The sequence below is a fragment of the Chelon labrosus genome, assembly GCF_963514085.1.
Source record: "Chelon labrosus genome assembly, chromosome: 1".
Taxonomy (NCBI): domain Eukaryota; kingdom Metazoa; phylum Chordata; class Actinopteri; order Mugiliformes; family Mugilidae; genus Chelon; species Chelon labrosus.
The window spans coordinates 37,101,921-37,128,707 of NC_140337.1; the positions used below are offsets into that span (position 1 = coordinate 37,101,921).

General features: G+C 41.5%; 1 protein-coding gene across 1 annotated transcript; it reads right to left on the reverse strand.

The window, feature by feature from the left end:
* Positions 1–3,746: 3,746 nt before the first annotated feature.
* LOC311492952 (uncharacterized protein) lies at positions 3,747–26,319 on the reverse strand (the record flags this gene model as incomplete). Its single annotated transcript, XM_084551409.1, has 4 exons — positions 25,496–26,319; positions 5,088–5,417; positions 4,073–4,182; positions 3,747–3,776 (listed from the first exon to the last, which is right to left on the reverse strand). Exons 1-4 carry the CDS (start codon positions 25,938–25,940, stop codon positions 3,747–3,749), a joined length of 915 nt encoding a protein of 304 aa, XP_084407535.1. The 5' UTR covers positions 25,941–26,319.
* Positions 26,320–26,787: the final 468 nt, after the last annotated feature.

Sequence of the window (26,787 nt, forward strand, 5' to 3'; positions counted from 1 at the left end):
AAAACGTCTTTAATATGAGTGCTCCTAACGCAAAGCACATGCACAGCAGGGGAAAAGCATCTTAAAGGACCAGGGATCCATGGGCAAAAAGGATCCCAGAGTCAAATGAATTCTGAAGGCAGATCAGGTAAAAAGACGGAAGCAGAAGGCAAAGTCAAAGCAAAACGCTCAAGTCAAAAAAAGCAGGTATTTACAAAGAGAAAGACAAAGAGGGACAATCCCATAAGGCAAAGCAGCAGCATGTGGAAATGCATCAGTCAGGTTGTGTAGCATTCAGCATGGCTAGGAGGCCCCAGTAACTCCTGTGGTACATATTAAAACATCTTGTTACAGAAAACTGACAAATGATCTTCTCACATAAAGGACATTTACTACTGACAGGCAGTATCTGGACTCGGGAGTGGGGAAGCACGCAGGACGTAACACAGTCACCAGCAGTGCTCTGTGAACAGTGAAGATCCACAGGACTGGACTGACAAAAGAAAACTACAAGCACAACGATGGTAACTAAAAACACAGGACACAGAAGTCAGCAGAGGAGAAATGTCTCATACCTGCAACACTCATGGAGGTCAAGCAACCTGGAACAAGGTGTGCATGTGCTCAGAGTCAGGGAAGAGCTCAGCAATCAACTTCCTGTTTTTATAGCGACTCTGCAGCTAATTGGCTGGCAACAGACCAATCAAAAGCACAGCAACAGACCTGAATAGACAGAGGGAAACATCCCGTCTGCTACATTTGTTTGAATTCTCTGATGGTCCTGCATGTGGTTAGTGAAGGGTTTCCTACTCTGGTCACAGTGATATGGTTTCTCTCCAGAGTGAATACCTTGATGATCCTGCAGGTGGTGTGTTGATGTTAAAGGTTTCTCATATTGCCCACAGTGATAGAGCAAATTCATCAGAGTTCTCCACCTGCTCTGAGGTCAGACATGATGTTATCAATAATAAGATTCACTGCTGAACAGAGGAGACACAAGACTTTGTAGTGTTTAAAGGTGAATCATCTGCTGTGCTGTGATCCTGATAACCATGAACCATTAAAGGAGACGTAGCAAACTCTTCTCCAGGTCTGTAGTTTTTAGTTGGAGTAAAACCGTATCATTGTGAGTTTATTGATCTCACACTGATCAAACTGACACAAATGATTTCCACAGACTTTTAGTGACTTCAACTCGTTCTTCTTCTTTGGTTTAATGTCAGCTGAGAGAATTAGCGCCACCAAGTGTTGATTTTGAGGAGCTGGACTTCTAATATGTTAATGTTTACAGCTGAATTGCAACATTCACTACAACGTAAAAATCATTAGGGGTCTATGCAACGATGTTGCAGGATAATTCATTTTTATGGCGTCCAACAGTATAACTCCAAAGCTAATATTTTATGAAGTATATACCCAAACTTAATCAAACTTCATATCATTGATAATAATATGATTCTGTACAAGCACCCCAACTTTCGTGACCCTTGGTCTCTAGGGGGCGCTACACAAGCAACATTTCAATATCTCCAAAACTGCAATAGCTAACTTCATGAAACTTGGCATACACAATCTGTAACATATTGTGTAGACGCCCATCAAGTTGCGTGACATTACGTCAACAGGGGGCGTGAAATTCGGGCTATAGGGGGCGCTACAACCACTACATGTTTATATCTCACAAACCACCACAGTAAACTGCTTGAAATTTGACAATAATCATTTGTAGATGACTCCTTACAAGCCCACAAAGTTTCGTGCAATATGGTCTATAGGGGGCGCTACTGGTGACTTATGCCTCTGCATGCCGCTCGGGGACGACTTCGCCACAGCATGGACCCCTTTATGATTGAAATATGACTCAAACACAGAGTTCCTTAGACGCTGAGCTGAAGGAAACTCTGTTCACCACTTTGGTTCCTATCAACAAATCCACCATGATGATAGAGGCTTGGAGAGTTGGGTGAACCCAGATGGAGAGGTGGTGGCCTTGATGGTACTTTCTTTTCAAAAAGAAGAAGAGCTCGCTCTGTGTGAGGTGTCCACTAGAGCAGCGGTTGCCAAACCTTTTTTGGCCGCACACCCCCTTCTACGTATGTCCCACAACTAAAAAATAAATAAATAAATAAATAAAACACAACAAGGTTTTTTATATCCATATGAAAGGCAGCATGTTTAATCATACTCAAATGACCAGAACTCACATATAACTAAATAATCACGATCACAACAATGATCTCTCACATTTCATTTAAACTGAAACACTGGAACATTTTCAAAATAATGTAACAAAGTTACCACAAGCTTCCACTTTACTTCTTCTCCACCACACTTTGGGAATCCATGCACTAGAGTTCAAGTGTCAGCTTTCACCAGAGGATGACAGTAACATTAATGAGTGAATGATCCAGACACAGTGAAAGGATGAATCAGGATCAGATGACACTGTTCTTTTCTTCACAGCATTGACACAATGTGTTTTAAGCTTTTGATTTATTTCACCTCTTCCTCTTCATTGTCAACATTAGTTGTTTTTAAATGTGTTTTATAGATAAATTGAGACTGACAGTGACAGTGTGTTATTAGTGAATTATAAAGAGTCACCTGGAAATGGTCTGATTGTGTTATTGTTGTTTTGCCTTTAATTAAACATGTAGGAGTTTACGTTTAAAGAAAAATAAATGTATAATTCACATATTCTTTTCATCAAAGTCAGGGTCCTTGATCACATCGTATGTTGACATGTTGAAAGTGCTGCATTAATATTCCTCATGTTTAAGTAGCCTTTTAGCACCAGGGCTGCTTGTTGACATCCAGCCTGACAGAAAACTATGACATGTGACTGGACTGGACTTCATCTGAGGTTAACAGCTGATGTCCATGACTCCAGGAGCCCAGGAACTTTTAGGGTTTCAAACCAGAGCAGAAAGAAAAACCACATGACTCTAAAGCTCATAACTATGTGGTCAGTTCTCTGAAAGGTGGGAGGAGCTCTGGAAGGACAGAGCAGATATACTGAATACACATCCTTCAGAGTCTCACAATAATGTTTCATGTTTCAAAACTCCACATCATTTTATTTTAAACAAGTTCAGATATTGTATTCTGTATTCAACAACTTTTTACTTTTACTTTCCTCGTTTTGAACTGTACTGAGAACTACTTCATCTGTGTACATGAAACAACAGCACCACCTAGAGGCTGCTCGATAGAAACACACCAACTCCTCCCACTTGGACTTATTTGGTCAAAATCAATCAACAATGAACCAGAAGAGGAAGAATCAGTCTGAAGGAGTTCAGTCAGTCTTTTGAGGTGATGAAGGTGAATCTTAAATGTTTCTCCTCCTGCTCAGCAGTGAAGGAGCTGATGGTTTCTCCAGGATCCACATTCAGATGGAAGCAGGAAGAGATCCAGACGGAGCTGAAGATGTGAGGGAGCAATGAAACCATCTGGAGACGATGGACATCCACAAAGACTGATATGAAAGAAGAAGAAGGAAGTGTTCAGCTGATCAGGACAAATATCTGGAGCTCAGCTTTCCTGATCTATAGTCTAAGACCAACGAAGACAACATGTTGATCAACACTGATCCTTAAAGAGTCTTCAGACCAGGACTAGGAGCTGACAAAGCGTCCTCCTCTCTTCATCCATCGTCCATCAGATCCATCACTGATCAATAATCAAAGATCAACAACCTGATCAAACTAACTCTTCAGCCATCAGAGGAGACGTTACATCAATGGAGATGCTTCTGTTCCTGGAGTTCATTGGTTCATCCTGGACGTGGACTCTGTCTGCAGAGGAGACACAAGACAGTTAGAGACAAAGACAGTTAGAGACAAAGACAGACAGAAAGAAAGAAAGAAACAAACAAACCTTTGACTCTGAGCTCCACTCTTTTCTCTCTCAGGATGTCTCCCTTCTTGTTGTAGACTCCACAGATGTATTCTCTACTGTCTCTCTCTGTGGGGTATTTCAGGGTCAGACTGAGGTCTCCAGTTTTCAGCAGGTCTTCATTCATCTTTGTTCTGTTTCTGTAAATCTGGTTCTGGTCTTCAAGCTGGTCAGAGCCGTTCTGATACACATGGACCTTCCTGAAGTATCTGTTCTTCCACACAACTTTAGCATCTTCAGGCAGCTTTGTGGTTCTGAAGGGCAGCTGGACAGACTCCACCCCCTCCTCCACCTCCACCTGACAGACTGAGAGGACAACAAATCCCATCATCAGCTGTAGAGACAGCAGCAGCAGCAGCAGCAGCAGGTTTTCATGACTTTATTGAATGATTGTAGAGAAAGCTGAAGGACAGAAGCAGATGAGAGCAGAAGGAACAGGACAGAGATCTAGAAAGGTGTTGCAGATGATCAGAGTCTTGATGGTTGGTTGTTTGTCCATGTGCTGCTTCACAGTAATGTCTCCCGTCAGTGTGGAGCTGCTGTCTGCTGCTTTTCTATCTGTGGATCTAACATGTGACAGTGAAGAGAAGAAGAGTTCAGATCCTAACATGTCTTCAGTCTCTTTGTCTCTCTGTGGTGTCAATGAATCTCAGCTCCACCAGCATTTCAAACACAGAACCCTTCATCTCATCAAAGTCTCAGCTCAGCTCTACATTAGTGTTGGATCAATAACGTCCAGCTCTGATCACATGTTTGTTGCTGAAGGATCACTGTCAGTGTTTCTCATCTTCTCTCATTGATCAGAAAGTCTGGCTCCAACACTGACTGGACATCAATCAAACACTGCAGCTACTGCACCAGACTCCATTCACAATCCACTCCATTCAAGCAGAGGAGCCTCTGGATCAGAGAAGGAGCTTTCCAGCCTGGGTTCTTCAGAGAGCATTTAAGATGAGACTGGAATCAAAGTCTGATCCAGTTTACTGAGAACATGAATCAGAAACCAGTCACCTCACATCTGCTGGAACTGATCTGAGAACAGGTGGAAAAGCTCTCTGGTCTCTGACCTCTGACCTGTATCTACAGTACTGACCTCTGACCTGTATGTACAGTACTGACCTCTGACCTCTGACCTGTATCTACAGTACTGACCTCTGACCTCTGACCTGTATCTACAGTACTGACCTCTGACCTGTATCTACAGTACTGACCTCTGACATTGAGCTCCACTTGTTTCTTCATCAGGATGTCTCCCTCCTTGTTGTAGACTGTGCAGGTGTAGGTCTTAGTGTCTCTCTCTGTGGGGTATTTCAGGGTCAGACTGAGGTCTCCAGTTTTCAGCAGGTCTTCATTCATCTTCGTTCTGTTTCTGTAAATCTGGTCCTGGTGTTCAAGCTGGTCAGAGCCGTTCTGATACACATGGACCACATCATTTTCATCATCCATCCACTCCACTTTAGCGTCTTCAGGCAGGTGAGCTGTGGTTTTGCAGGTCAGCTGGACAGACTCCACCCCTGAATCCACCGTCACCACCTGGGGGACTGAGAGGACAACAAATCCCATCATCAGCTGTAGAGACAGCAGCAGCAGCTCTGAGCACATTGAAGAGAAATATTTGGAGTGAAACATGTTTGACTGGTTCCAGTCTGAAATATGTCCCATTCTCCATTGAACAGAGACAAGTTAAGAAGTGTAAACTACTGATGTATTAAATGTTAAGTGTTCAACTATCTATTTATGAAGTGAATGAATGATTTCAGAACATTTCCCTGTGTCTTAATCAGGTTCATTCCTTTTCATTCTTATTTCCCAGCACCAGCAGCAGATTGTCTTTGGCCTACCCTGATGAAGGCCATGAGCTGAAACGCGTCGGGCTAATTTCCTCCTTGTGGTGCAGACACTGCTCAAAGCTGAAGAACTAGTTGATGCATTAGTTTCTTCCAGGCAGTGTTGCCAACTCCTCAGTAAGGAAAGTAACTATTGTCTGTCCTAAAAGTCGCTAGAAGTCGCTAAATGACGCCATCGGCTAATTTGCATAATTTTGCCATTTGGATGTAATTGTGATGGACGCTGTAGGAGAGACGAATAACATGAATAACAAAAAGTGAGTAAAAAACACCTAAATATGTTTAGAACTACAAATGAACATTCTTCTGTTGATTCTTGGTTGTCTTTTTGTTTTTTTATTTTGCCATTGAAATAGGCCATCACCTCTCAAAATAATGTCATGACTAATGCTTTGCCTAGCCACACAAAATTAATTTTGTCCTGTATTATTAACGCTCCTCCTTTATCCGGGCTTGGTATTGCCAAAGTGACTCAAAAGAGACACTCTCGCAGAGTTACTTATTTATTATTATTATTATTTTTAATTTTCTTAAATTTGGTTTAGTTTCTAACCTTATGCTCCACTTAGGAGCCTACAACAAGTCACAGTAAATATGGGCATTTTTTGCCATAACTACAACTTTTTTTAACATTTTTTGTATAAACGGTTTTAACTTGATATCTAAATGGATTATTATTTTACAATTTATTTTAGTGTGACAGTGAAGAAACATTTACATTTACATCCCACTCTGTAAACCAGGGCGCAATCAGCATCTTTGCACATGCGCCATTCATTTGCAGTCTGGACGCGGAGTGGCGTGGGTCTCCTCTCTGTTCTGCTGCTGCTGCACGGGGCTACTGTGAGACTGACCACCTGTGAGTGCTTTGGGACGGGGGAGGGGCTCACGGCAGCACCCGCTGCTTGTTGAGGACAGTAACTGAAAACTGATGTGCTTTCACATCAGAGTCTCCAAGAACCAGAAAAGTCTCCAATAAAAACAGAAAAAGTCGCTAGATTTGTCGCTAGTCGCTTTTGACAAAAAAAAGTCGCCAAGAGGATTTGAAAGTCGCTAGATTTAGCGAGAGAGTCGCCAAGTTGGCAACACTGCTTCCAGGCTGGATTTATTATTATCAGATTGTCCACATAGCTCTCTGAAAAGCCTTCAACTGATTCAAAATGCTGCAGATAGATCATTGATGGGAATTAGCCAGAGAGATCAGTTGTGTGTGTAGCATTGGTAACTTAAATCACTCTGCCATAGTTTATTGTTGGCCAACACGAATCATAACCTGAAGCACAACATGGATCACAGGAAACAGCCAATTAGTGATGGCGAGATGAAGCCTCATGAGGCATCGAACCACTTAAGCCAACTGGTTCGAGAAAGGGTTCATTTCTCGAAGCTTCATGTGCACATGAAACCACCTACTGGCCAAGTGTATAACCACATAATGTGTGATGCATTGATTTTTTTGTGTCTGTAATTAGTGATGGGCAATCGAGGTTTCGTTGAAGCCTCGACACGTGATTAAAAAAAGGTTCATTACTCGAAGCTTCAGTGACTCCGTGCTCTATTTTTTGTATCTAGTGGACAATAAAATGTAGTGCAATGGAGACGTGTCTTACTGGTTCATGCTTGTGTGGGACTTGATTCGCCATGCACATTCCTATTCGACTACGTTACATGGATATGTGGTTTAAAGTTGATTATAAGAAAATTATATACATACCAACAATAAAAAATAAAAAAACAAACAAACAATGGGAATCGATCCCTTGATTCAATAACGAAAGACCAGTGATTTCACAGTGTGCCACTAAACCCGTTAATGGCGCTCGGTTGTCGTTGGACCATTTTCATTACGTCACTACTACACTCTGTGGACCGTCATTAATTTGCACTAATGTTTATGTTTCAGCGCTTACGTCAACTATTTTCTTTTGCTCTTGGTATCATGGTTTAGTAGTGTGACTATATATAGTCAGAAGTGCGTGCATAGTTTTGGGCTATAGTTTTATATTAGATATATATCTATATCTTATCTGTATCTCTCTCTCTGTCTTATCTATATATACCGCTATTTAGGACTATCTATGTAACTATGTCTATCTATCAGTACAGTGTTATCTAACTATGTAACTAATTTATCTATTTCTCTCTGAATCTCTAATTACGATCTATCTCCACAAAATACGCAACTAACTCCAACTACAGCAACAAACCAAACCACTCTGCAAAGAAACATTCAAATGAGCACCACTAAATAGGGTATCCGGGATATCCCTGAACACACTCGATCCGCCAAGTGATTCACATGACAAACCGAACCCCTCAGGTGATTCGTTTGCTGCTGAAGCGTCCGAAGCACTTGAGTGACGTCTGAAGCAGTTCAAGTGCTTCGAGTGACGTCAGAAGCACTTGAACTGCTTCGGACGTCACTCAGCTGCTTCGAACGAACCACGCCTCGGCACAGTAGTTCGATACAATTGCTTCATGAGCTACGGCGCATGTGTTGGAGCCTCGGGTGTCAGAGGGCCATCACTATCTGTAATGGCTCTTGGGAATGACTATGAATTACAAAAAAGTGTATGACCAAATAATTTCTCTACTTAAATTATCACAGGTGTATGATATTTTTTGAATAAAACACACAATATATATTGTGTGTGTAACTTTTCCCAAAATTGTAGTATGATATGATATGGCAGGTTGTGTGTTTTTCCGTCACTTTAGGCAAATGGCATGGGCTTAAACAGGCAGAGGAAAGTGAAAGTGCTTGTGGAACTAGGAAGAGGGCACTCATTATGTCTCTTCCTAGCTGGCTCCATCCTCTTACCTATCTTTCTCTCCTCACTCTCCTAAATCTTCAAACTATATCTCTCTTTTTAAACTCTCCAAACTATCTCCAAATTATATAAACTCTATCCAAACTCCGCAACTTGACACTCTATCAAAAACCCCGAGGGGTTTATAGTGCTGTCAAACCTCGCGGGAAAATCAGAACCACTTTCTGAATCAGTCACGTGGTACAGCCGGGCAGCGAGGCTTCGGACGTCATTTTTTTGGCCCCTCCCCTAATTGAAGCAAGCCTCGATACGCGCTTCGCGGAAACCCCGCCTCCATTCTCGACACACGCTTCGAAGCCTCGACACGTCTCGTAACATCACTACAGCCAATCAGACACCTTCAGAGCATTGGACCTCCTCAAGTGGACTCGGCTTCATTCAGATACACAGCAGCCACTTGATCACCAGTGTTGGGAACGTTACTTTAAAAAAGTAATTAGTTATAGTTACTCACTACTTGTTCCAAAAAGTAACTGAGTTAGTAACTGAATTACTCTATAATAAAAGTAACTCGTTACCAGGGAAAGTAACTATTTGCGTTACTGTTAAAAAAAAAAAGTTGCTATATGTCAAAGAATTTGGATTTTTTTGAGCAGTTTTCACAAGTCAGTTGAAATGAATAGGACAGACAGGTGTTTGTACATAACTTTCGATATTTATATATATATATATTATAATTATATTTATATTATATTTATATATATAATATTTATATTTCGGTAGGGTTTAGACAGCGAGCTATCATCTGTGGTGGAGGTATCGGTGTTTTTGGTCACTAGCTTTGTAGATGCGTGTGTCGTTGTGAGATGCTTCATTAAATTAGAGTTGCTTACAACGGATGTCGACAAAGTCTTCGCTCCTGGACATAATGTACACATTACATGCACGTTCCTCCCTTTGACCACAATGAATTTTTTTATTTATTGAAGTAGTGCTGATATCTCCACCTTGAAAATGCCAACTTTTCATCGGATTGCTCCTGACTCGCCATCTCTGCTGCTTCCTCGAATCTCTGTTTAGCTGTTGTGTGTGTGTGTGTGGCGCGTGTGCTGTCATGTGTGTAAAACCACTGGCTCTGATTGGCTACCATGAAACATGACTCTGCCTTAGCCAATCATAATCGCTTACCTCGTTATTACCCCACCTCCTCACTAGCGGTGAGCCAGGGGTGCGTTTGGATTACACAGTTTATTCAATCAATGCATAGTAACGCACCGCATTTAACGTCCAGTAACGTTAACGGCGTTGTAACGATGGGAAAAGTAATTAGTTAGATTACCCCGTTACTGAAAAAATGACGTCGTTACCTAACGCCGTTCTTTTAAACGCCGTTATTCCAAACACTGTTGATCACACCATATCACTCAGCATCAGAATCTGTATCATAAACCAGCAGGAAATTGGAAACAGGACTTTTCCGTTGATTGGTGAGTCACATCTCAATTGAAACAAGTTGGAAACTGTTCAGTATCAGAGCTAACAAATGCTAATGCTAACAGGCCTCCACCACTCCATTACCCAACTATTTCTACTGCTGCCTTGGATTTCTGGATATGACATTTGGCTGGACTGGGGTTTGGGGGGAGAGACCGAGGGACTGGGATCGCTGACGCGGTTTCCGGTGGAGAGTGGCGGTCGGAGTGTTGACGGAGAACAGTGACGCGGAAGGTTTGAATTTAACTACTGTACAGTGAATGTAAAGTGGACAATGGCAGAAGATTCAGCAGGTACTAGTAATATAAGGAATAATGAGGAGGAAATGTTTTGGGAGGAAGTGAGGAAAAAGAAAACGAGGCAAAGATCAGAGTCTAGCAGTAGTACTGAATCTGTGGACACAGCTAAAAGAAGTAAAACTGAAATACGATCTAGAGTTAAGGAGCCAGATGAAGAAGTTTGGAAAGTAATTATAGTGTTTGATCAACAAGGAGGGCCAGATTTACACCCCATTCATGTTACCAAAGCTATTGACAAAGAAATTGGTCAAATTAACCATGCTCGCTTTATGGGGAACGGTAGGCTACTGATTTTTGCAGCGTCTGAAGCTCAGCAAGATAAGATCTTAAAGAGATCTACCCTAAATGGTTCTAAAATAAACTCACACATTCCAGGAGTAGCGGCAAAGAAAAGGGGAGTCATTACTGGGATTCCAGTGTCAGTATCCATTGAGGAGGTCAAGAACAATGTGAAAGGAGGAGAGATAGTTGATGCAAAACGCCTGACGAAAGGTAAAGAAAAAAACAGAGAGTTTGTCAGTTTTACTTTATTTCAAGAATGAGATACCTGCAAAAGTACAAATGGGCTTTATGAGCTACCCAGTGCGAGAATTCATTCCCCCTGTAATACGTTGTTTTAAATGTCAACGTTTTGGTCATGTAGCAGTACAATGTAAAGGTAAACTTAGGTGTGCAAAATGTGGAGGGGATCATGAGTATGGGAAATGTGGGGAGAATGTTCAGCTAAAATGTTGTAACTGTGGAGGTCAACATAGTGCTGCATATGGGGGGTGTGAAAGACAGAAGGAAGCGAAAGAAATTCAGAAGTACAAACTGACTCATCAGGTTTCATATGCTAATGCACTAAAGGAGATAAGTAAAGCTAAGAAAGACGTTAATGTTAACGGACTTGTATCTCCAACAGAACAGAACTCTTGGAGTCCAAGAAAGAATACTGGGAACCATACTGATGAACAGATAGAGGTAGGCGTACCTAGGTCTAACCCAGTGACAGAATGCTGTGAATGCAGATCAAGAATCTCAAGAGAGACTTTGCTAATAAAGGAAAAAGAGTTCATAGCATTCATATGTTCTATAGTTAATGTCACAATACAGCACTCTAGGAAGAGTGATAGAATTAAATCAGTTGTGGAAGCTGCAAATGAATTTTTGGGCACCACAACTAAAGCTGATGAAATTCATGAAATGTTAAATAGTAAATATGGAGATTCTCAAGCTGGTTAAATATCTAATGGTCTTAATCATTCTTCAGTGGAATGCAAGAAGTCTAATAGCAAATGGACAGGAGTTTAAAAGGTATATACATGAATTAAATAATAAACCAGATATCATATGTATTCAGGAAACATGGCTAAAACCACAGTTAGAATTTGTTTTAAAAGGTTATATCAGTATTAGACATGACAGGGATAAAGAGAGAGGAGGAGGGTGTATGACTTTTATTAGAGAAGGAATACCATATAGACAGTTGGGTACAGCTAAAGAACATGAATGTATAGTGACTGAAATTTTTAATGGGGATAATGGCAAACACACAATTGTTAACTACTATAATCCATGTAAAGCTCTAACAAATGAGTTGCTGAGGAACATTATTAAAAGGTCTCACAGAGAAATTTGGTGTGGGGATTTTAATGCACACAATAGCTTATGGGGAAGTAAACATACAGATTTAAATGGGGAGGCTGTTGAGGAAATGATGAATGACAGAATGTTAGTATGTTTAAATAAGGGTAGTGGAACACGAATAAATATATACAAAAATGAAACCTCATGTATTGACCTGACTTTAGTTGATAGGAAAATAGCAAGTATATGTGAATGGGAGACTGATCAGAACACAAGTATTGGTAGTGATCATTTTCCTATTTTTTGTAAAATTGAAGTTGAATTGAAGATTGAAGAAAGCTACACTCATCATAAATGGCATTTTATGAAAGCAGATTGGGAGAAATATTTAACAAATTGCAATGAAGAAGTTAAGAATATTCCAAATGTAGAACAAACTATAGATCAGAGGAATGATAATTTAAGTATCCTCATTCTGAGTGCAGCTAGTCAGGCCATCCCTATAAGTAAAAGCCAGAAGATGTTCCATGGTGGAATGATAAATGTAAAGAAGTTATTAAAGAACGAAATAAAGCTTTGAAAAAACTGCGTAAAACTTTAACTACAGATAATCTTATAGAATACCAAAGAAATAAGGCTCTAGCAAGGAAAGTAATTAAAGAGGTTAAAAGGGAATCTTGGAGGCAGTTTTGCTCCACAATTGGAAGGGAGACTAGATTAGATAAGATGTGGATGATGGTAAAAAAGATGTCAGGTAGATATAAACCAGCAAATATTCCTGTACTAATTGATGAAACAAATCTTAAAGCTATATCAGATAAGGAAAAGGCTAATATGTTGGGGAAATGTTTTGCTGAAATACATAAAGGAGATCACTTGGAAGATCGTTTTAAAAAAAGGAAAGAGGAAATTTTAAAGGCGAATGAAGGTATTTTAAATGCTAAATCTGAAACTGAGTCTATACTTGATGATGGCTTTAATATGTCAGAATTGAAAATGGCAGTAAATAATACAGGTTACTCCTCACCAGGATGTGATAATTTGTGCTATGCTATGTTCAGGAAACTTCCTGAGGAAGTACTGGAAAAGATTCTTGAGCTAATTAATGAAATTTGGAAAGAAGGAAAGTTATCTAAGATATGGAAAAAGGCTACAATTCTCCCATTTCCTAAACCAGGGAAAGATGCTGGTAATCCAGGTAATTACAGACCCATAGCTCTAACTTCACACCTAGGAAAGCTTATGGAAAAATTGGTTGTGGGCCGTTTGAATTATTTTTTGGAAAAGAAATCCCTGCTTAAAATAAATCAACAACAGATGCTCTTGTTAAACTGTGTAATGAAGTTGAAAAGTCTCTAGTCATGAAGGAGGTGATGGTAGCCGTTTTTCTGGACATAGAAAAAGCTTATGACACCATGTGGAGAGAGGGTCTATTAATTAAGTTGGAAAAGATTGGAATAAATGGGAGGATGTTTAATTTCATTTTGGATTTCTTATCTCATCGTACTTTGAGGGTCAGAGTAGGTAATGAGTTATCAGAAGAATATGTGGTGGAAAATGGAATTCCCCAGGGGAGCGTTATCAGTCCTATTTTATTTAATATTATGATTAATGATTTATTTGAAAAAGGAGGTGAAGGTCTGTTGTATGCAGATGATGCTGTAGTATGGAAAAGAGGGAGGAATGTTCCATATATTGTTGGAAGGTTACAAAAAGAAATAGAAATATTAGAACAATGGGGATTAGACTGGGGATTTAAATTCTCTTTACCTAAGTCGAAGATAATGTTTTTCACAAGAAGGAAGGTTCCAGAGAATTTTAAAATTATGTTGTATAATCAGCAACTGGAAAGAGTGAATAAGTTTAAATATCTTGGAATCTACATGGATGAAAGAATGACATGGAAACATCATATAGTTCATGTAGAATCTAAATGTAAAAAAGTATTAAATCTTATGAGGATGATTTCTGGGCAGCAATGGGGAGCAGACAAACAATCATTAATGAACATCTACAAAGCATTAATCAGATCAAATATAGATTATGGATGCATAGTATATAGTTCTGCATGTGCAACATCTCTCAGGAAACTTGATAGAGTGCAATTTAAAGGTTTAAGAATTGCGTTAGGAGCGTTTAAAACAACTCCTAATTGTGCTCTATTAGTTGAAGCTGAAGAAACTCCACTTAAATTTAGATTTGATAAGTTGTCCTTAACATATTGGGTGAGACTTAAAGGAAGTGTAAATAATCCTGCCTTAACAATCCTTAATGCATGTTGGGAATACCATTCAAAGAGTTCTGGTTTTGGATGGCACATTACAAATACAGCAAGAGAGTATGGAATTTTAGATTTCAAGTTTAGCCCTGCTCTAGTGTTGAGTTCAGCTCCTCCATGGATGCTGCCTGTGCCAACCATTGATGTAGAACTGTTGAAGGAAAAAGCAAAACAGCCTAATGAAGCAAGCCTTGCAGAATGCAGCCAAAGACATCTTCAGTCTAAATATTATGGTTTTATTAAAATATTTACAGATGGGTCAAAAGATCCTCAAGATGGTCATTGTGGAATTGGGATATATATTCCTACATTTAAGAAAAAATATGGTTATAGATTGAATAATTTCCTATCAATATATTCTATAGAGCTAGCAGGAATAATAACTGCATTGAGGTGGATTGAAGAAATCAAGCCACTTCGATCTGTCATATGTACTGATTCCTTGGCAGTATTAACCAGTTTTGAAACAGGAAAATCAGTAAGAGAGGACTTGGTAATAGAGGCAAGACATATTTTATTGAATATAAAGAACCTTGGAATATTGGTTCAGTTTTGTTGGGTTCCAGCACATGTCGGGATAAAGGGGAATGAAGTGGCTGACAAAATAGCTAAGGATGTGCTGAAAAAAGAACATATAGGAATCAATATTTCAATGGGGAAGGGAGAAGCCAAATCTAAAATTAAATCAGAAGGTATACTGAAATGGCAAAATGAATGGGAGGTAGAGTACAATGCAAGGCATTATCACACAATTCAAGAAAATGTATGGAGGAAAAGAATAACAGTATGTAACAACAGAAGGGAAGAGGTGGTGTATAGTAGACTAAGATTGGGTCACACAGGTCTTAATGGTACACTAAGATTAATTGGGAAGAGTAATGGTTTATGTTCTGAATGTCATGTTATAGAAGATGTAGACCATATTTTATTTAAGTGCAAAAAATACACAGAACACAGGCAGCAATGGAAAGAAAGAGAGGCTGAAAATGGGATTGAGAACATCCTTAAGGAAGAAGGAATGCAAAGAGACAGGATCAAATCCTTATTCATTTTTCTGAATGACACAGGTTTAATTAAAAGGATCTAGGATCCTTTTTTTTTTTTTTTTTTTTTTTTTTAAAATGTAACGTTTCCTCTTCAACATAGAGTACCATGATAGTATGCCAAGTCCCTTTACACACTCCTGTACAGTTGGTGGCGGTATGCACCAAAGAGATGTAATCTGCCAATAAACAAAGAAGAAGAAGAAGACATTTGGCTGAACACTGGTGAGACTGAGGAAAAAGCATACATTAGTGTGGAAAGACTGATGATGGTGATGATGATGATTCTAATGATGCCTGTTTGCAAAACAGGTTAGGCTTTTATGGATGAAGAGATTCTGGATTGATGGCGAGCTACCCTTTGAAAGAACTGGACAACTTCTGAGAGGATTCACCCATTCACCCACCCCACCTATTGGCAGGCCTCAAGCCTACCTGCTTCATGCCTTTTCTCAGTGGTGTGGTAGGAACGTAACATCATATACCGCATTCACTGTTCACCTCCTGAACAAAGAACTGCCATTGCATGCTGCTTTTGGTTTAATTGATTGAAATGTTTGAATTTGAAACTTAGAGGTGCATTTAACGAACTTATAGAACATCAGGAAAAATAGGAAAAGGAAAGAGCGGGGTAGATTAGCATTTTATAAGGACCCATTTAGGTTTGTGAAGTCGCTATTTAGCAAGGAAAAGAATGGTAACCTCACGGTACCAAAAGAGAAGCTTGAGGAGTATTTGGAGGAGGTGCATAAAGATACGGACAGGTTTAGAAAGGTGGCACTACCCTCTGACATTCCACCTCTTGGTGAAATAGGTAGCCAGTGTGATGACAGCCCGGAAACAGGTTCAAGAAGTGGTAAGGCGCGCAAGAGCCTCTTCAGCCCAGGGACCTAATGGGGTCCCCTACCGGCTGTATAAGAGTGCACCAGATGTGCTGAGGTTCCTGTGGAAATTGATGAAGGTAGTATGGAAGAAACAGGTTATTCCCAAGGCATGGCGCAGGGCAGGGGGGATTTTTATTCCCAAAGAGAGGGACTCGTTGGAAATAAGTCAGTTTAGACCGATTAGTCTACTTAATGTTGAGGGGAAGATTTTCTTCAGAGTTGTAGCACAGAGGTTGTCCAGTTACTTGGTGAAAAACAGGCTAGTTGATACGTCGGTGCAAAATGCTGGGATCCCTGGCTTCTCTGGATGCTTAGAGCACACCAGTGTGATTTGGCACCAAATTCAGTTAGCAAAGCAAGAGGAGAGAGACCTGCATGTTGCTTTTTGGTCAGTACCACACAGTCATGGGAAGCATTTGACTTCTTTAGAGTTCCAGGTAGTATAAAAACCTTAGTCAAAGCTTACCTTTTAGACATTCTCTGCTTTACCACACAGAGTACACTACAGCATGGCAGCAGCTGGAGGTAGGCAACATGGCAGGGTGTACAATCTCTCCACTAGCCTTTACAATGGCAATGGAAGTCATTATTAGGGCTTCCAAATGGGTGGTAGGTGGAGAAAGGCTGCAGGGAGGGCTTCGCCTCCCCCCGATTTAGGGCCTACATGGACGACATGACGACAGCAACGTCAACCGCTCCTTGTACCAGAAGATTGCTGGATAAGCTAAACAGCAATCTGCAGTGGGCTAGGATGAAAGTGAAGCCTATTAAATCTAGGAGTATTTCTATTGTTAAAGGAAAGGTAGTAGATAAGAAGTTTGTTATAAATGATGAGGTGGTTCCCACAGTGCTGGAGAAGCCAGTGAAGAGTTTGGGAAGATGGTATTATGCAATTCTTAGTGATAAGGCACAGTTTGAAGGGTTGAGGCAGGAAATGATTCAAGGTATTTCAAGTATAGACCGGTCAGGGCTACCAGGGAAGTTAAAATTATGGTGCTTGCAATTTGGTTTACTGCCCCGAGTAATATGGCCGCTTACAGTGTATGAGGTTGCCCTGTCAAAGGTAGAAAAGTTAGAAAGGATGATTAATTCATTTATCAGAAAATGGCTCGGTGTCCCACACTGCTTAAGCGGCACAGCCTTGTATGGGGAAGGCATTCTGGAGTTCCCAGTTACCAGCCTAACAGAGGAGTTTAAGTGTGCTAAAGTTAGACTGGAAATGACTCTTACTCAGTCAAAGGATCCAGTGGTTAGGAGTGCAGCGCCCACTGTTATCATAGGCCAGGGATATCATAGGCCATGTACAGCAAGGCCATGGAGGCCTGAGGCTGTGTGCAGGGAAACCTCTGTGGAGCAAGGCATCAGCAGTAGAAAGGAGAAAGATGGTAGTGGAAGAGGTACAGAAGCAAGAGGAAGCAGTTAGATGCACTAAGGCAGTCTCGCAGGCTAAGCAGGGTCAATGGGTGAACTGGGAGAGTGTGGAGAAAAGGAAGTTGAAGTGGAGAGAGCTTTGGAGCATGGAGGCTAGCAGGATTAGATTTATGATAGGGGCTACTTATGATGTGCTGCCAACTCCCCAGAACCTAAACCAATGGGTAGGTGAGGATGCTGCCTGCCCACTGTGCACTTGTGTCTGCACGCTTAGCCATATTCTGACAGGTTGTAAGGTTAGTCTTTCCCAAGGACGTTACACCTGGCATCACAATCAGGTACTGAAATGTTTAGCAGCTGCAATTGAGGAAAAACGGGTGAATGTAAATTCCATGGCTGTTAACAGAGGGAATAGACGCATTAAGTTTGTACGGGAGGGAGAAAAGGCTAGACCAGCAGGCATCAGGCATAACATGGGACAGCTAAGAGTAGGAGGAGCCTGGGAGATGAGGGCGGACTTAAATGGACAGCTGGTTATCCCAGCTGAGATAGCTAGCACTCGACTACGGCCAGATCTGCTGTTGTGGTCTGAGCCAGAGAAAGTAGTCTATTTTATAGAGCTGACTGTCCCGTGGGAAGATAGAGTTGAGGAGGCTAACGAGCATAAGAGAGCTAAGTATGCAGAGTTAGCAGCAGATGCAGAGCAGAATGACTGGAAGGCTTATCTCCGCCCGGTAGAAGTGGGCTGCCGTGGATTTGTAGCAAAATCGGCGATTGCGCTTCTGAGCGAGCTGGGCATACGTGGAAAAAGTCAAAGGACTGCGGTATGTAACATGTCTCGGGCAGCAGAGAGGGTGAGCGAGTGGCTGTGGGTACGTAGGAAGCATGATAGCTGGGGAGCTAGCTAAAGGTAAGGATGGCTGCGTGATGTTAGTGTGCTTGCAAATGATTATAGATGTGGTCGATTGGTTCGTGTTTCATTTGTTTGTTTGTTTCATGTTTCAGCCCGCATCAACGGGGCGATTCTCGGTAGATTTGTTTGGGATTTGTTTGTTTGGTTCATGGTTCAGTCCGCATCAACGGGCTGAACCACGGTAGATTTGTTTGGACTAGTTGTTGTCTAATATTAATGGTGAGAAATGGTGAGAAAAACGGATTTTGCAGTGGCCGTGTGGAGGGGGGTGACTTCAGGACACTGGAAGTCACTGTTAAGCCTTCTCGAGGTGTCGTGGGCCTAACTTAACAAAACATCGGTGAAGGGAGGTGCCCACTTGAAAACCCCAATGACATGCTGCATACTGCTGTTGTTTAGGCCAGGTTCCTGATGTCTTCATGTTGCTTGGTAGCTATGGTTAGCTGCTGAGCGGGACATACAAGCCAGCAGCGTTAGGTTACCTTATGTTTCACAATGTTTGAATTATCCTGTGCTGCTCTGTGGGCCTACAAGCCAGCAGCATTTACTTAGTTTATTTAGATTTTAGGTTAAGCTAGCCAGTAGCATTTACTTAGTTTATTTAGATTGTAGGTTAAGCTTCATATCACATGACTGTAGGTTTGTTAGGGTTTCTCAGCTGGACAGGGCCTCTAAATGTGTTTTGCCTGGGATTTTGGCACAAGGGATTGTAACATCTAATCCTGTGTATTAATGAATACTGAAACCACTACTAGTAGGACTGTGAATCGTTTTGGCTGTATCATTTTGCTCATTGTTTTCCTTGATGCATTTCAAGTATTTTTTGTTACAAGAATATTCAATACAACACCGGTAGCATCAGTACTGTGTCTTGTGCTTCATTAATCTTCACACAGCTCTATGAGTCAAACCTTAGCCCAGCATTATCCTAATAATTACATATAGTAGCCTAGCAAATTTTTATTCTTATTCCTCATATCTATTTGGCAATGTTTAATATGAAGATTCTATTGTAAGTGTTACATGTGGTTCTTTGTATTGTTATTGATGCTGTAGAAATAAAACTGAATTGAACTGAATTGGTCTTGTCTCCATTAACCTGTAATGTTCTCAAAGTGTCCATCTCATTCAGTTTCCTGTTCCATCATAAATGTTATTTCTAACTCTCCATCATGTCTGTGAAGGTTCTCAGTCATCCAGGTCATGGTATATCCAAAAAAGGTTTAAAAAGGCAACTGGACTTGTAGAGTTTTTTCAGAAGACGTTTCACCACTCATCCGAGTAGCTTCTTCAGTTCTGGTGGACTGGAGGTGGACTGAGATTTAATTTGCCATCTATTTACAATACAGTTTTAACTTCTGTCCCCAAGAAGTTTCAGTCTCATTCACACCTTGACACTGGAGCCTCTGACGGATAAGAGTCGTTAGAGAACCATTCATAGGAAAGAGGACAGGGACAACACAATTTCATTTGATCTGTTGTAATGACTGCTACTCCAAATCTCTCCACTAGAGTGACAGTAAATGTTGCTTCAGAGTCTGAGGTGACCCATTCAATGTGTAAAGCTCCAACAGGCTATCTGGACATTGACACGTTAAACTATTTAGATCAGGTAGCAGTAGCACCAGGAACCACTAGATGGCTGTCATTTATCAGCAGCTTTAACACTTGAGTGTAGAATGAAGTGACTTCTCATATTATTCTGATTCAGTTGACAGTAGAGAGCAGTGTGGTTGATAGTGTGCAATCTATTCAAACATTTACAGTTCAAACATCTGATTCAAGCAGGAGTTCAGTCCCATCACTAACTATCTAAGAGACATTAGTGATAGTGGAACTTTCCCCGTCTCTCTTTCAAAGCAGTAAAATGACTCTCAGTGAATCATCAGAGAGTGACATGTTCCTGACTAGTTCCTTCTCCAAGGAAAGCATGAGCAGTGCATTCCTCACTCACTGAGCTTCACAGGAATGTCTTGATGCTAGCTCACATGACTTTACTTTAGGGAAGAAGAAGGGATGCTGCACCTGAGTGACCAAATTCAGGATCTTTGATCTGATGATATCTGAGGGAGGTACAACTGTTACTGGGGGTCTCTGTGCTTCAACAGATCCATCCAAGACCACTGGCATTAGATTCACTGTGGTCTCAACACTCCTCCAAGATGGATTTTTGGCTTTGGCAGGATGTGATCCACTATGTCCTTTCACATCAACTCAATACACCATCATAAGGTTGACTCTTCTAACAAGTGGCAGCATTTCTCTCATTTCTACCTGCATTGCAGACACATTATGTTTAGAATGCTCCACTATAGGTTGGAAGGCTCTGAGCTTCTTCTGGATCTAGCTTCATTAGGTTTGTTTCTGCTGCAGACATGTACGCTACATAGACTGAATCCACAACTGCTCTCATATGACATTTAGAGATTTTTCTCCAGATAATTCAAATCCTCATTTCTACTGTATGTCCACTGCTTCAGCTGCATTTTATTTTGAAAGTATTCTAAATGTCTCCCCTGTCTCCAGAGTGTCCTGCCATCACAGCAACGTGACTTTCCTATTCTTTGTTCTGTTTGTTCAAAGGTGTCATTGATGGTTACTCTGAATGATTTGAAGTGCTCACACTTTGTCTTGTGCACTTCCATTTCCTACTCACCTGTATTTTCCTTTCAAACATAAAATCTAAAACTCAGCTGTACGTCCTGTCTCCCACAGCTAGTGGACATGGTTTGATGAGGACATGTGATTGCTGGATCACATTTCTTTAGTAGCTGGACTTTCCTAGTTCCTGATTCTAAACATAGAACTCAACACATTGTTTCTTCCTTTCCAGAATCCATGAGAGGAGAACACAAGTTTTCTGAACTGTGAACGAATGTATCTGACAAGTGTTCAACCTTTTCCTAACTGCTGACTGCACTTCGATCATTTTCAGTTATCAACAGTATTTCATATATATATTGTTATGCCCAGCTCGTTGGAGAGCACAACCAAACGGGGAGAACACACAGCGACCAGTTAAAAAAAATCATAAACTTATTAAACAAAAGAGTCAACAGAACACAACCAAACCAAACAAACAAAACTATGCTGGGGTGCCCGGATGCACCAGCCATCCAGGAAGGAGAGGACGCCATCTTGGAAGGGCAATGCCTTTATAGATGGCCACAGGTGGGGTGGATCTCCTTAACGAGGTGGGAGGAAGCAGGCAGAGAACCTGGGAAGGGAGGAGCACAGAAGCCAGCGAAACAAAATGGCCAAGGGCCATCACACCCATAAAACACAAGACCCCACTAACAGGGTCTTGTGTGGTCTTGTGCAGAATCAGCAGGGTGCTATGGAAGCTCACCATGCATAACCAAGTTAACCACATGTCTGTCTTTGTCTTTGAAACAAAGGGAAGCCCTGGAAACCTCAAATCCCACAATCCCCCAGGTGTGAAAACTGACCCAGCAGTTCACTGGCTGACAGTGGCATGTGACCTCTGAGGTCATCAGGTCATATAAAATTTTTGGCCTGTGTTCTCTCTCTCTTACTCTCTCCCCCACTTCAACTCCACACCTCCACGTGGAGACCTCCAGCTGCTCAGCTGCAGCTGGCTGCCAGGTAGTCTGCTAACAAAGAGCAACTACACCAGGCCTGTTCTCCTTACAGCAGCGAAGCGAGATCCTGCTGAGGAATCTGCACCAGCTCTTTTAGCCAACAAACAGGTTTGTAGGCTAAAACCCCAACCAACAGGAGCCTCGCTAGTTAGCACCGAGCTGCTAACAAGCCACTTCAAAGGACTCAAGGAGCGGCCAGTTTCCCTCCAACGTCTGCCATCAGGAATACACAGCACCCAGCTCGGCCCTTCCACCAGGAACTGCCAGCTAAAGGAGCAACACACCAGAAATTGACTTTTCCACCAAATCTGGTAGTATGACCTGGGCCTAGTCAAGCTAAGCTAAGCATTGAACTCTTAAGATTTGACTCGATGTGATATTTGTTTTACTGAGTTGTTGTGATCGTAAGGTTATAGTATGGTAAATTAATCTTAGTTTAGATTATGCAACACATAGACTCAGGGTCTCTTGCATGCTAAACTAACCATCCAACCAAGTACACTTTAGTTAGATTGTATGTTTGCTTTTATTCTTGTTAATAAATGTCTTTTAAACATACCTGCCTGTTTAATATTGCACAAGAGTGAATATTGCCAACCTCTACACTATCAAGAACTCCAAATTCCTTCAACTTTAACTAGTTGGTAATGTAGTAATATTGGTTATAGTTATTAAGTTAATTATTAATCTGAAATCCAAATTGACAATTTAGTATATTTTATGAGACTGATTTGATTGGCTACCTTTTCCCTTCTTAGAAGGGAGGTGCCCTGAGGTGATCTAGTAATTCAGATCCAATTATTTAATAATAATAATTATTTTTGATAATTATTAATTATTCATGATAGCCAAACCCCAATATTGAGTGCCTTAGTACACAGGCCCAACACCTTCATGGCAGAGGGAGTCGAAAAGGATTTCAACAGGTTTACATGACACCACTGCACTTTCTTCCTCCTGTTGGGCATGGCAATCAAATAGTCCCTGTCAGCTTTTCACTGTATAAGGCCCACCAAATTTTGCTCGAAACAGTGGATCAATCACAGGCAACAAAGCCAGAACCTGGTCCCCTGGCTGGCTCAAACAGCTGGGTCTCAGCTTTTTGATCAAAAACCTTCCTTACTCTTTGGAAGCGGCTCAGACAGTCAAGCAACAGATACTCAAAAGGCTTTTCCACAACAGGGATTGGGTACAGGGGAGCTGGCTTCCGCTTCTGTTTGGGCTTTCCTGTTAATATGCATGTTTTGCAGGTTTTGCAATAGTTAGCAACATTCCTCTTCAGCTGCGGCCAGAAAAAAAAGGCAAAGCACTTTATAAGTTTTCTTTACCCTGAGAAGGCCTGCCACCCCATCATGTGAAGTGCTCAACACCATGTGTCTGAACTTGGAAGGAACCACAACCTGGACCACACTGTCAACCTGTACCCCACGCACCACACGAGCCCACTTCCTCATCAGTAACCCATCACTGAGAAAATAACCACTAGAGACACTCTTAGAATCCCCCTTTGGACCAACCCTCCCAAATAAAGGCCTCAGTGTAAGATCTGCAGCTTGTTCATTAATGCACTCCTCCCTAGAAAATGGCAAAGGAATGGAAAAAAATTACATAATTCCTGTCTCTCAGAGAAACCTACCTGAGAAGACTGACCGTGTTCAGAAAGATCAAACTGTTCTGACAGAGCTTTACTCCTGGCCCTGGTCACAGCGCAGGAAGAAAACACTTTAGGGCTTTCTTTAATTCACTCCTCAGGCTCTTTAGGCACCTGCAAAACTGAACCCACATAAACAAGTGTTGGACCCTCTTTCCAGATCTTTGACCCTGCCAAATCATTGCCCAGTATGACATCAACCCCCTGTAATGGCAACTGAGAACGGATGGCCATATCAATTTCACCACACACCAAATCAGAATGAGGATGGAACCGATGAACGGGAACCCAGAGTGTAACCATCCCAACACCCAATACAGTGTCCCTTATTCCTACAGGCATAACAAGACCTGCCTGGATCAAATTTCCCATCTGTCCCTGGAACATGTCTAACAGAAGCATGTGAAACCTCATGAGTTACTGGAGGGTTGTTAGTCCTAAACCTAAAACTCTCCCTTTGTTGTCTCTCTCTCTCTGGTCCCAGCTGAGCCACTACCATGCGTTAAAACATATTGGCCAGCTGGGCAGGCAATGATCTCTTGAATTGTTCTAACACAATCAGGTCACACAAATCCTCATACGACGCCACACTGGAGGATGAACGCCAACGACTGAAATGAATTGAAATGTCTTGAACAAACTCAACATGGGTTTGCTGGTCTCTTCTTCTCCAGCTTCTAAACCTGTGTCTGTAAGCTTCCGGCACCAGTTCATACGCTTTAAGGACTGCAGCTTTAACTTTACCATAACTAGCACTATCAGCAGAACTAAGGGCAGAGAAAGCTCTCTGGGCCTTGCCTGTGAAAATACACTGCAGCATTAAAGTTTGGTGGGCATCTGACCAGCCCCTAATTCCTGCCACCTGTTCAAAAAAATGTGTCTGGGTCTTTTTCATCGAAATTTTGGCAACAACCGCAGCCCTTCAGAAACATCAAAACCATGATGCAGCCCTGTAGCCCCACTTCTACCTTCATTCATTCATTGTGAGCCTCCCAATTTCACAGCCACGCAAGTGCCAAACATTGACACTCCCAAGTTCAAAATCGGATGAGCCCCCACTTCTTATGCCCAGCTCATTGGAGAGCACAACCAAACGGGGAGAACACACAGCGACCAGTTAAATTAATCATAAATTTATTAAACAAAAGAGTCAACAGAACACAACCAAACCAAACAAACAAAACTACACTGGGGTGCCCGGATGCACCAGCCATCCAGGAAGGAGAGGACGCCATCTTGGAAGGGCAATGCCTTTATAGATGGCCACAGGTGGGGTGGATCTCCTTAATGAGGTGGGAGGAAGCAGGCAGAGAACCTGGGAAGGGAGGAGCACAGAAGCCAGCAAAACACAATGGCCAAGGGCCATCACAATATGTTCTCTGTAATTGATTAATTGCTCAACCACAACACAACAGCAACAGTTTAGTTTAGCCTCCATCTTATTCACATTATTGCACCTTATTAATCCTTCCTATATACATCCATCAGATGCAGAAGGCAGCATGGTGGGACACTTTCTTTCATTTGATCAGTTGGTGTTCCAGAGCTGAATCAGTGAATCCTGGATCAATCAACACTCTACTATCTCCCCTTCTATCCTACTGAGTCACATATGTCAGTGAAGGTTCTCAGTCATCCAGGTCATGGTGTATCCAATAGCGTTACAGAAAGACAACTGGACTTGTAGAGTTTCTAGAAGACCTGTATCTACAGTACTGACCTCTGACCTCTGACCTGTATCTACAGTACTGACCTCTGACCTGTATCTACAGTACTGACCTCTGACCTCTGACCTGTATCTACAGTACTGACCTCTGACCTGTATCTACAGTACTGACCTCTGACCTGTATCTACAGTACTGACCTCTGACCTCTGACCTGTATCTACAGTACTGACCTCTGACATTGAGCTTCACTTGTTTCTTCAGGATGTCTCCCTCCTTGTTGTAGACGGTGCAGGTGTAGATGTTGGTGTCTCTCTCTGTGGGGTATTTCAGGGTCAGACTGAGGTCTCCAGTTTTCAGCAGGTCTTCATTCATCTTCGTTCTGTTTCTGTAAATCTGGTCCTGGTCTTCAAGCTGGTCAGAGCCGTTCTGATACACATGGACCACATCATTTTCATCATCCATCCACTCCACTTTAGCGTCTTCAGGCAGGTGAGCTGTGGTTTTCCAGGTCAGCTGGACAGACTCCACCCCTGAATCCACCTTCACCTGGGGGACTGAGAGGACAACAAATCCCATCATCAGCTGTAGAGACAGCAGCAGCAGCTCTGAGCACATTGAAGAGAAATATTTGGAGTGAAACATGTTTGACTGGTTCCAGTCTGAAATATGTCCCATTCTCCATTGAACAGAGACAAGTTAAGAAGTGTAAACTACTGATGTATTAAATGTTAAATGTTCAACTATCTATTTATGAAGTGAATGAATGATTTCAGAACATTTCCCTGTGTCTTAATCAGGTTCATTCCTTTTCATTCTTATTTCCCAGCACCAGCAGCAGCTTGTCTTTGGCCTACCCTGATGAAGGCCATGAGCTGAAACGCGTCGGGCTAATTTCCTCCTTGTGGTGCAGACACTGCTCAAAGCTGAAGAACTAGTTGATGCATTAGTTTCTTCCTGGATGGATTTATTATTATCAGGTTGTCCAAATAGCTCTCTGAAAAGCCTTCAACTGATTCAAAATGCTGCAGATAGATCACTGATGGGAATTAGCCAGAGAGATCAGTTGTGTGGTTCTTTGTATTGTTATTGATGCTATAGAAATAAAACTGAATTGAACTGAATTGGTCTTGTCTCCATTAACCTGTAATGTTGTCAAAGTGTCCATCTCATTCAGTTTCCTGTTCCATCATAAATGTTATTTCTAATTCTCCATCCTGCTTATGATACCTCATGTATTTGTTAGGGCCGTCAAAGTTAACACGTTAATAATAAGTTAACGCTCACTCCTTTAAACTCCTTTTGATGCAACAATGAACACATGCATATTCTGAGCTCAGGACCTTTGGTTCAAGCCATAGTTTTGGAAATCAGGAAGTGATGGATGTAGCAGTGATGCTGACTAAAGCAAGCAGGAACAAACCAGCAGAGATGCATGAGACAGAAAATGGTCGTTTGAACAACAAGTTGAGCTTCTAAGTGGTGCTAGATGTTTTTATTTTCCTTCCAGAAGGAAGTCATCTCT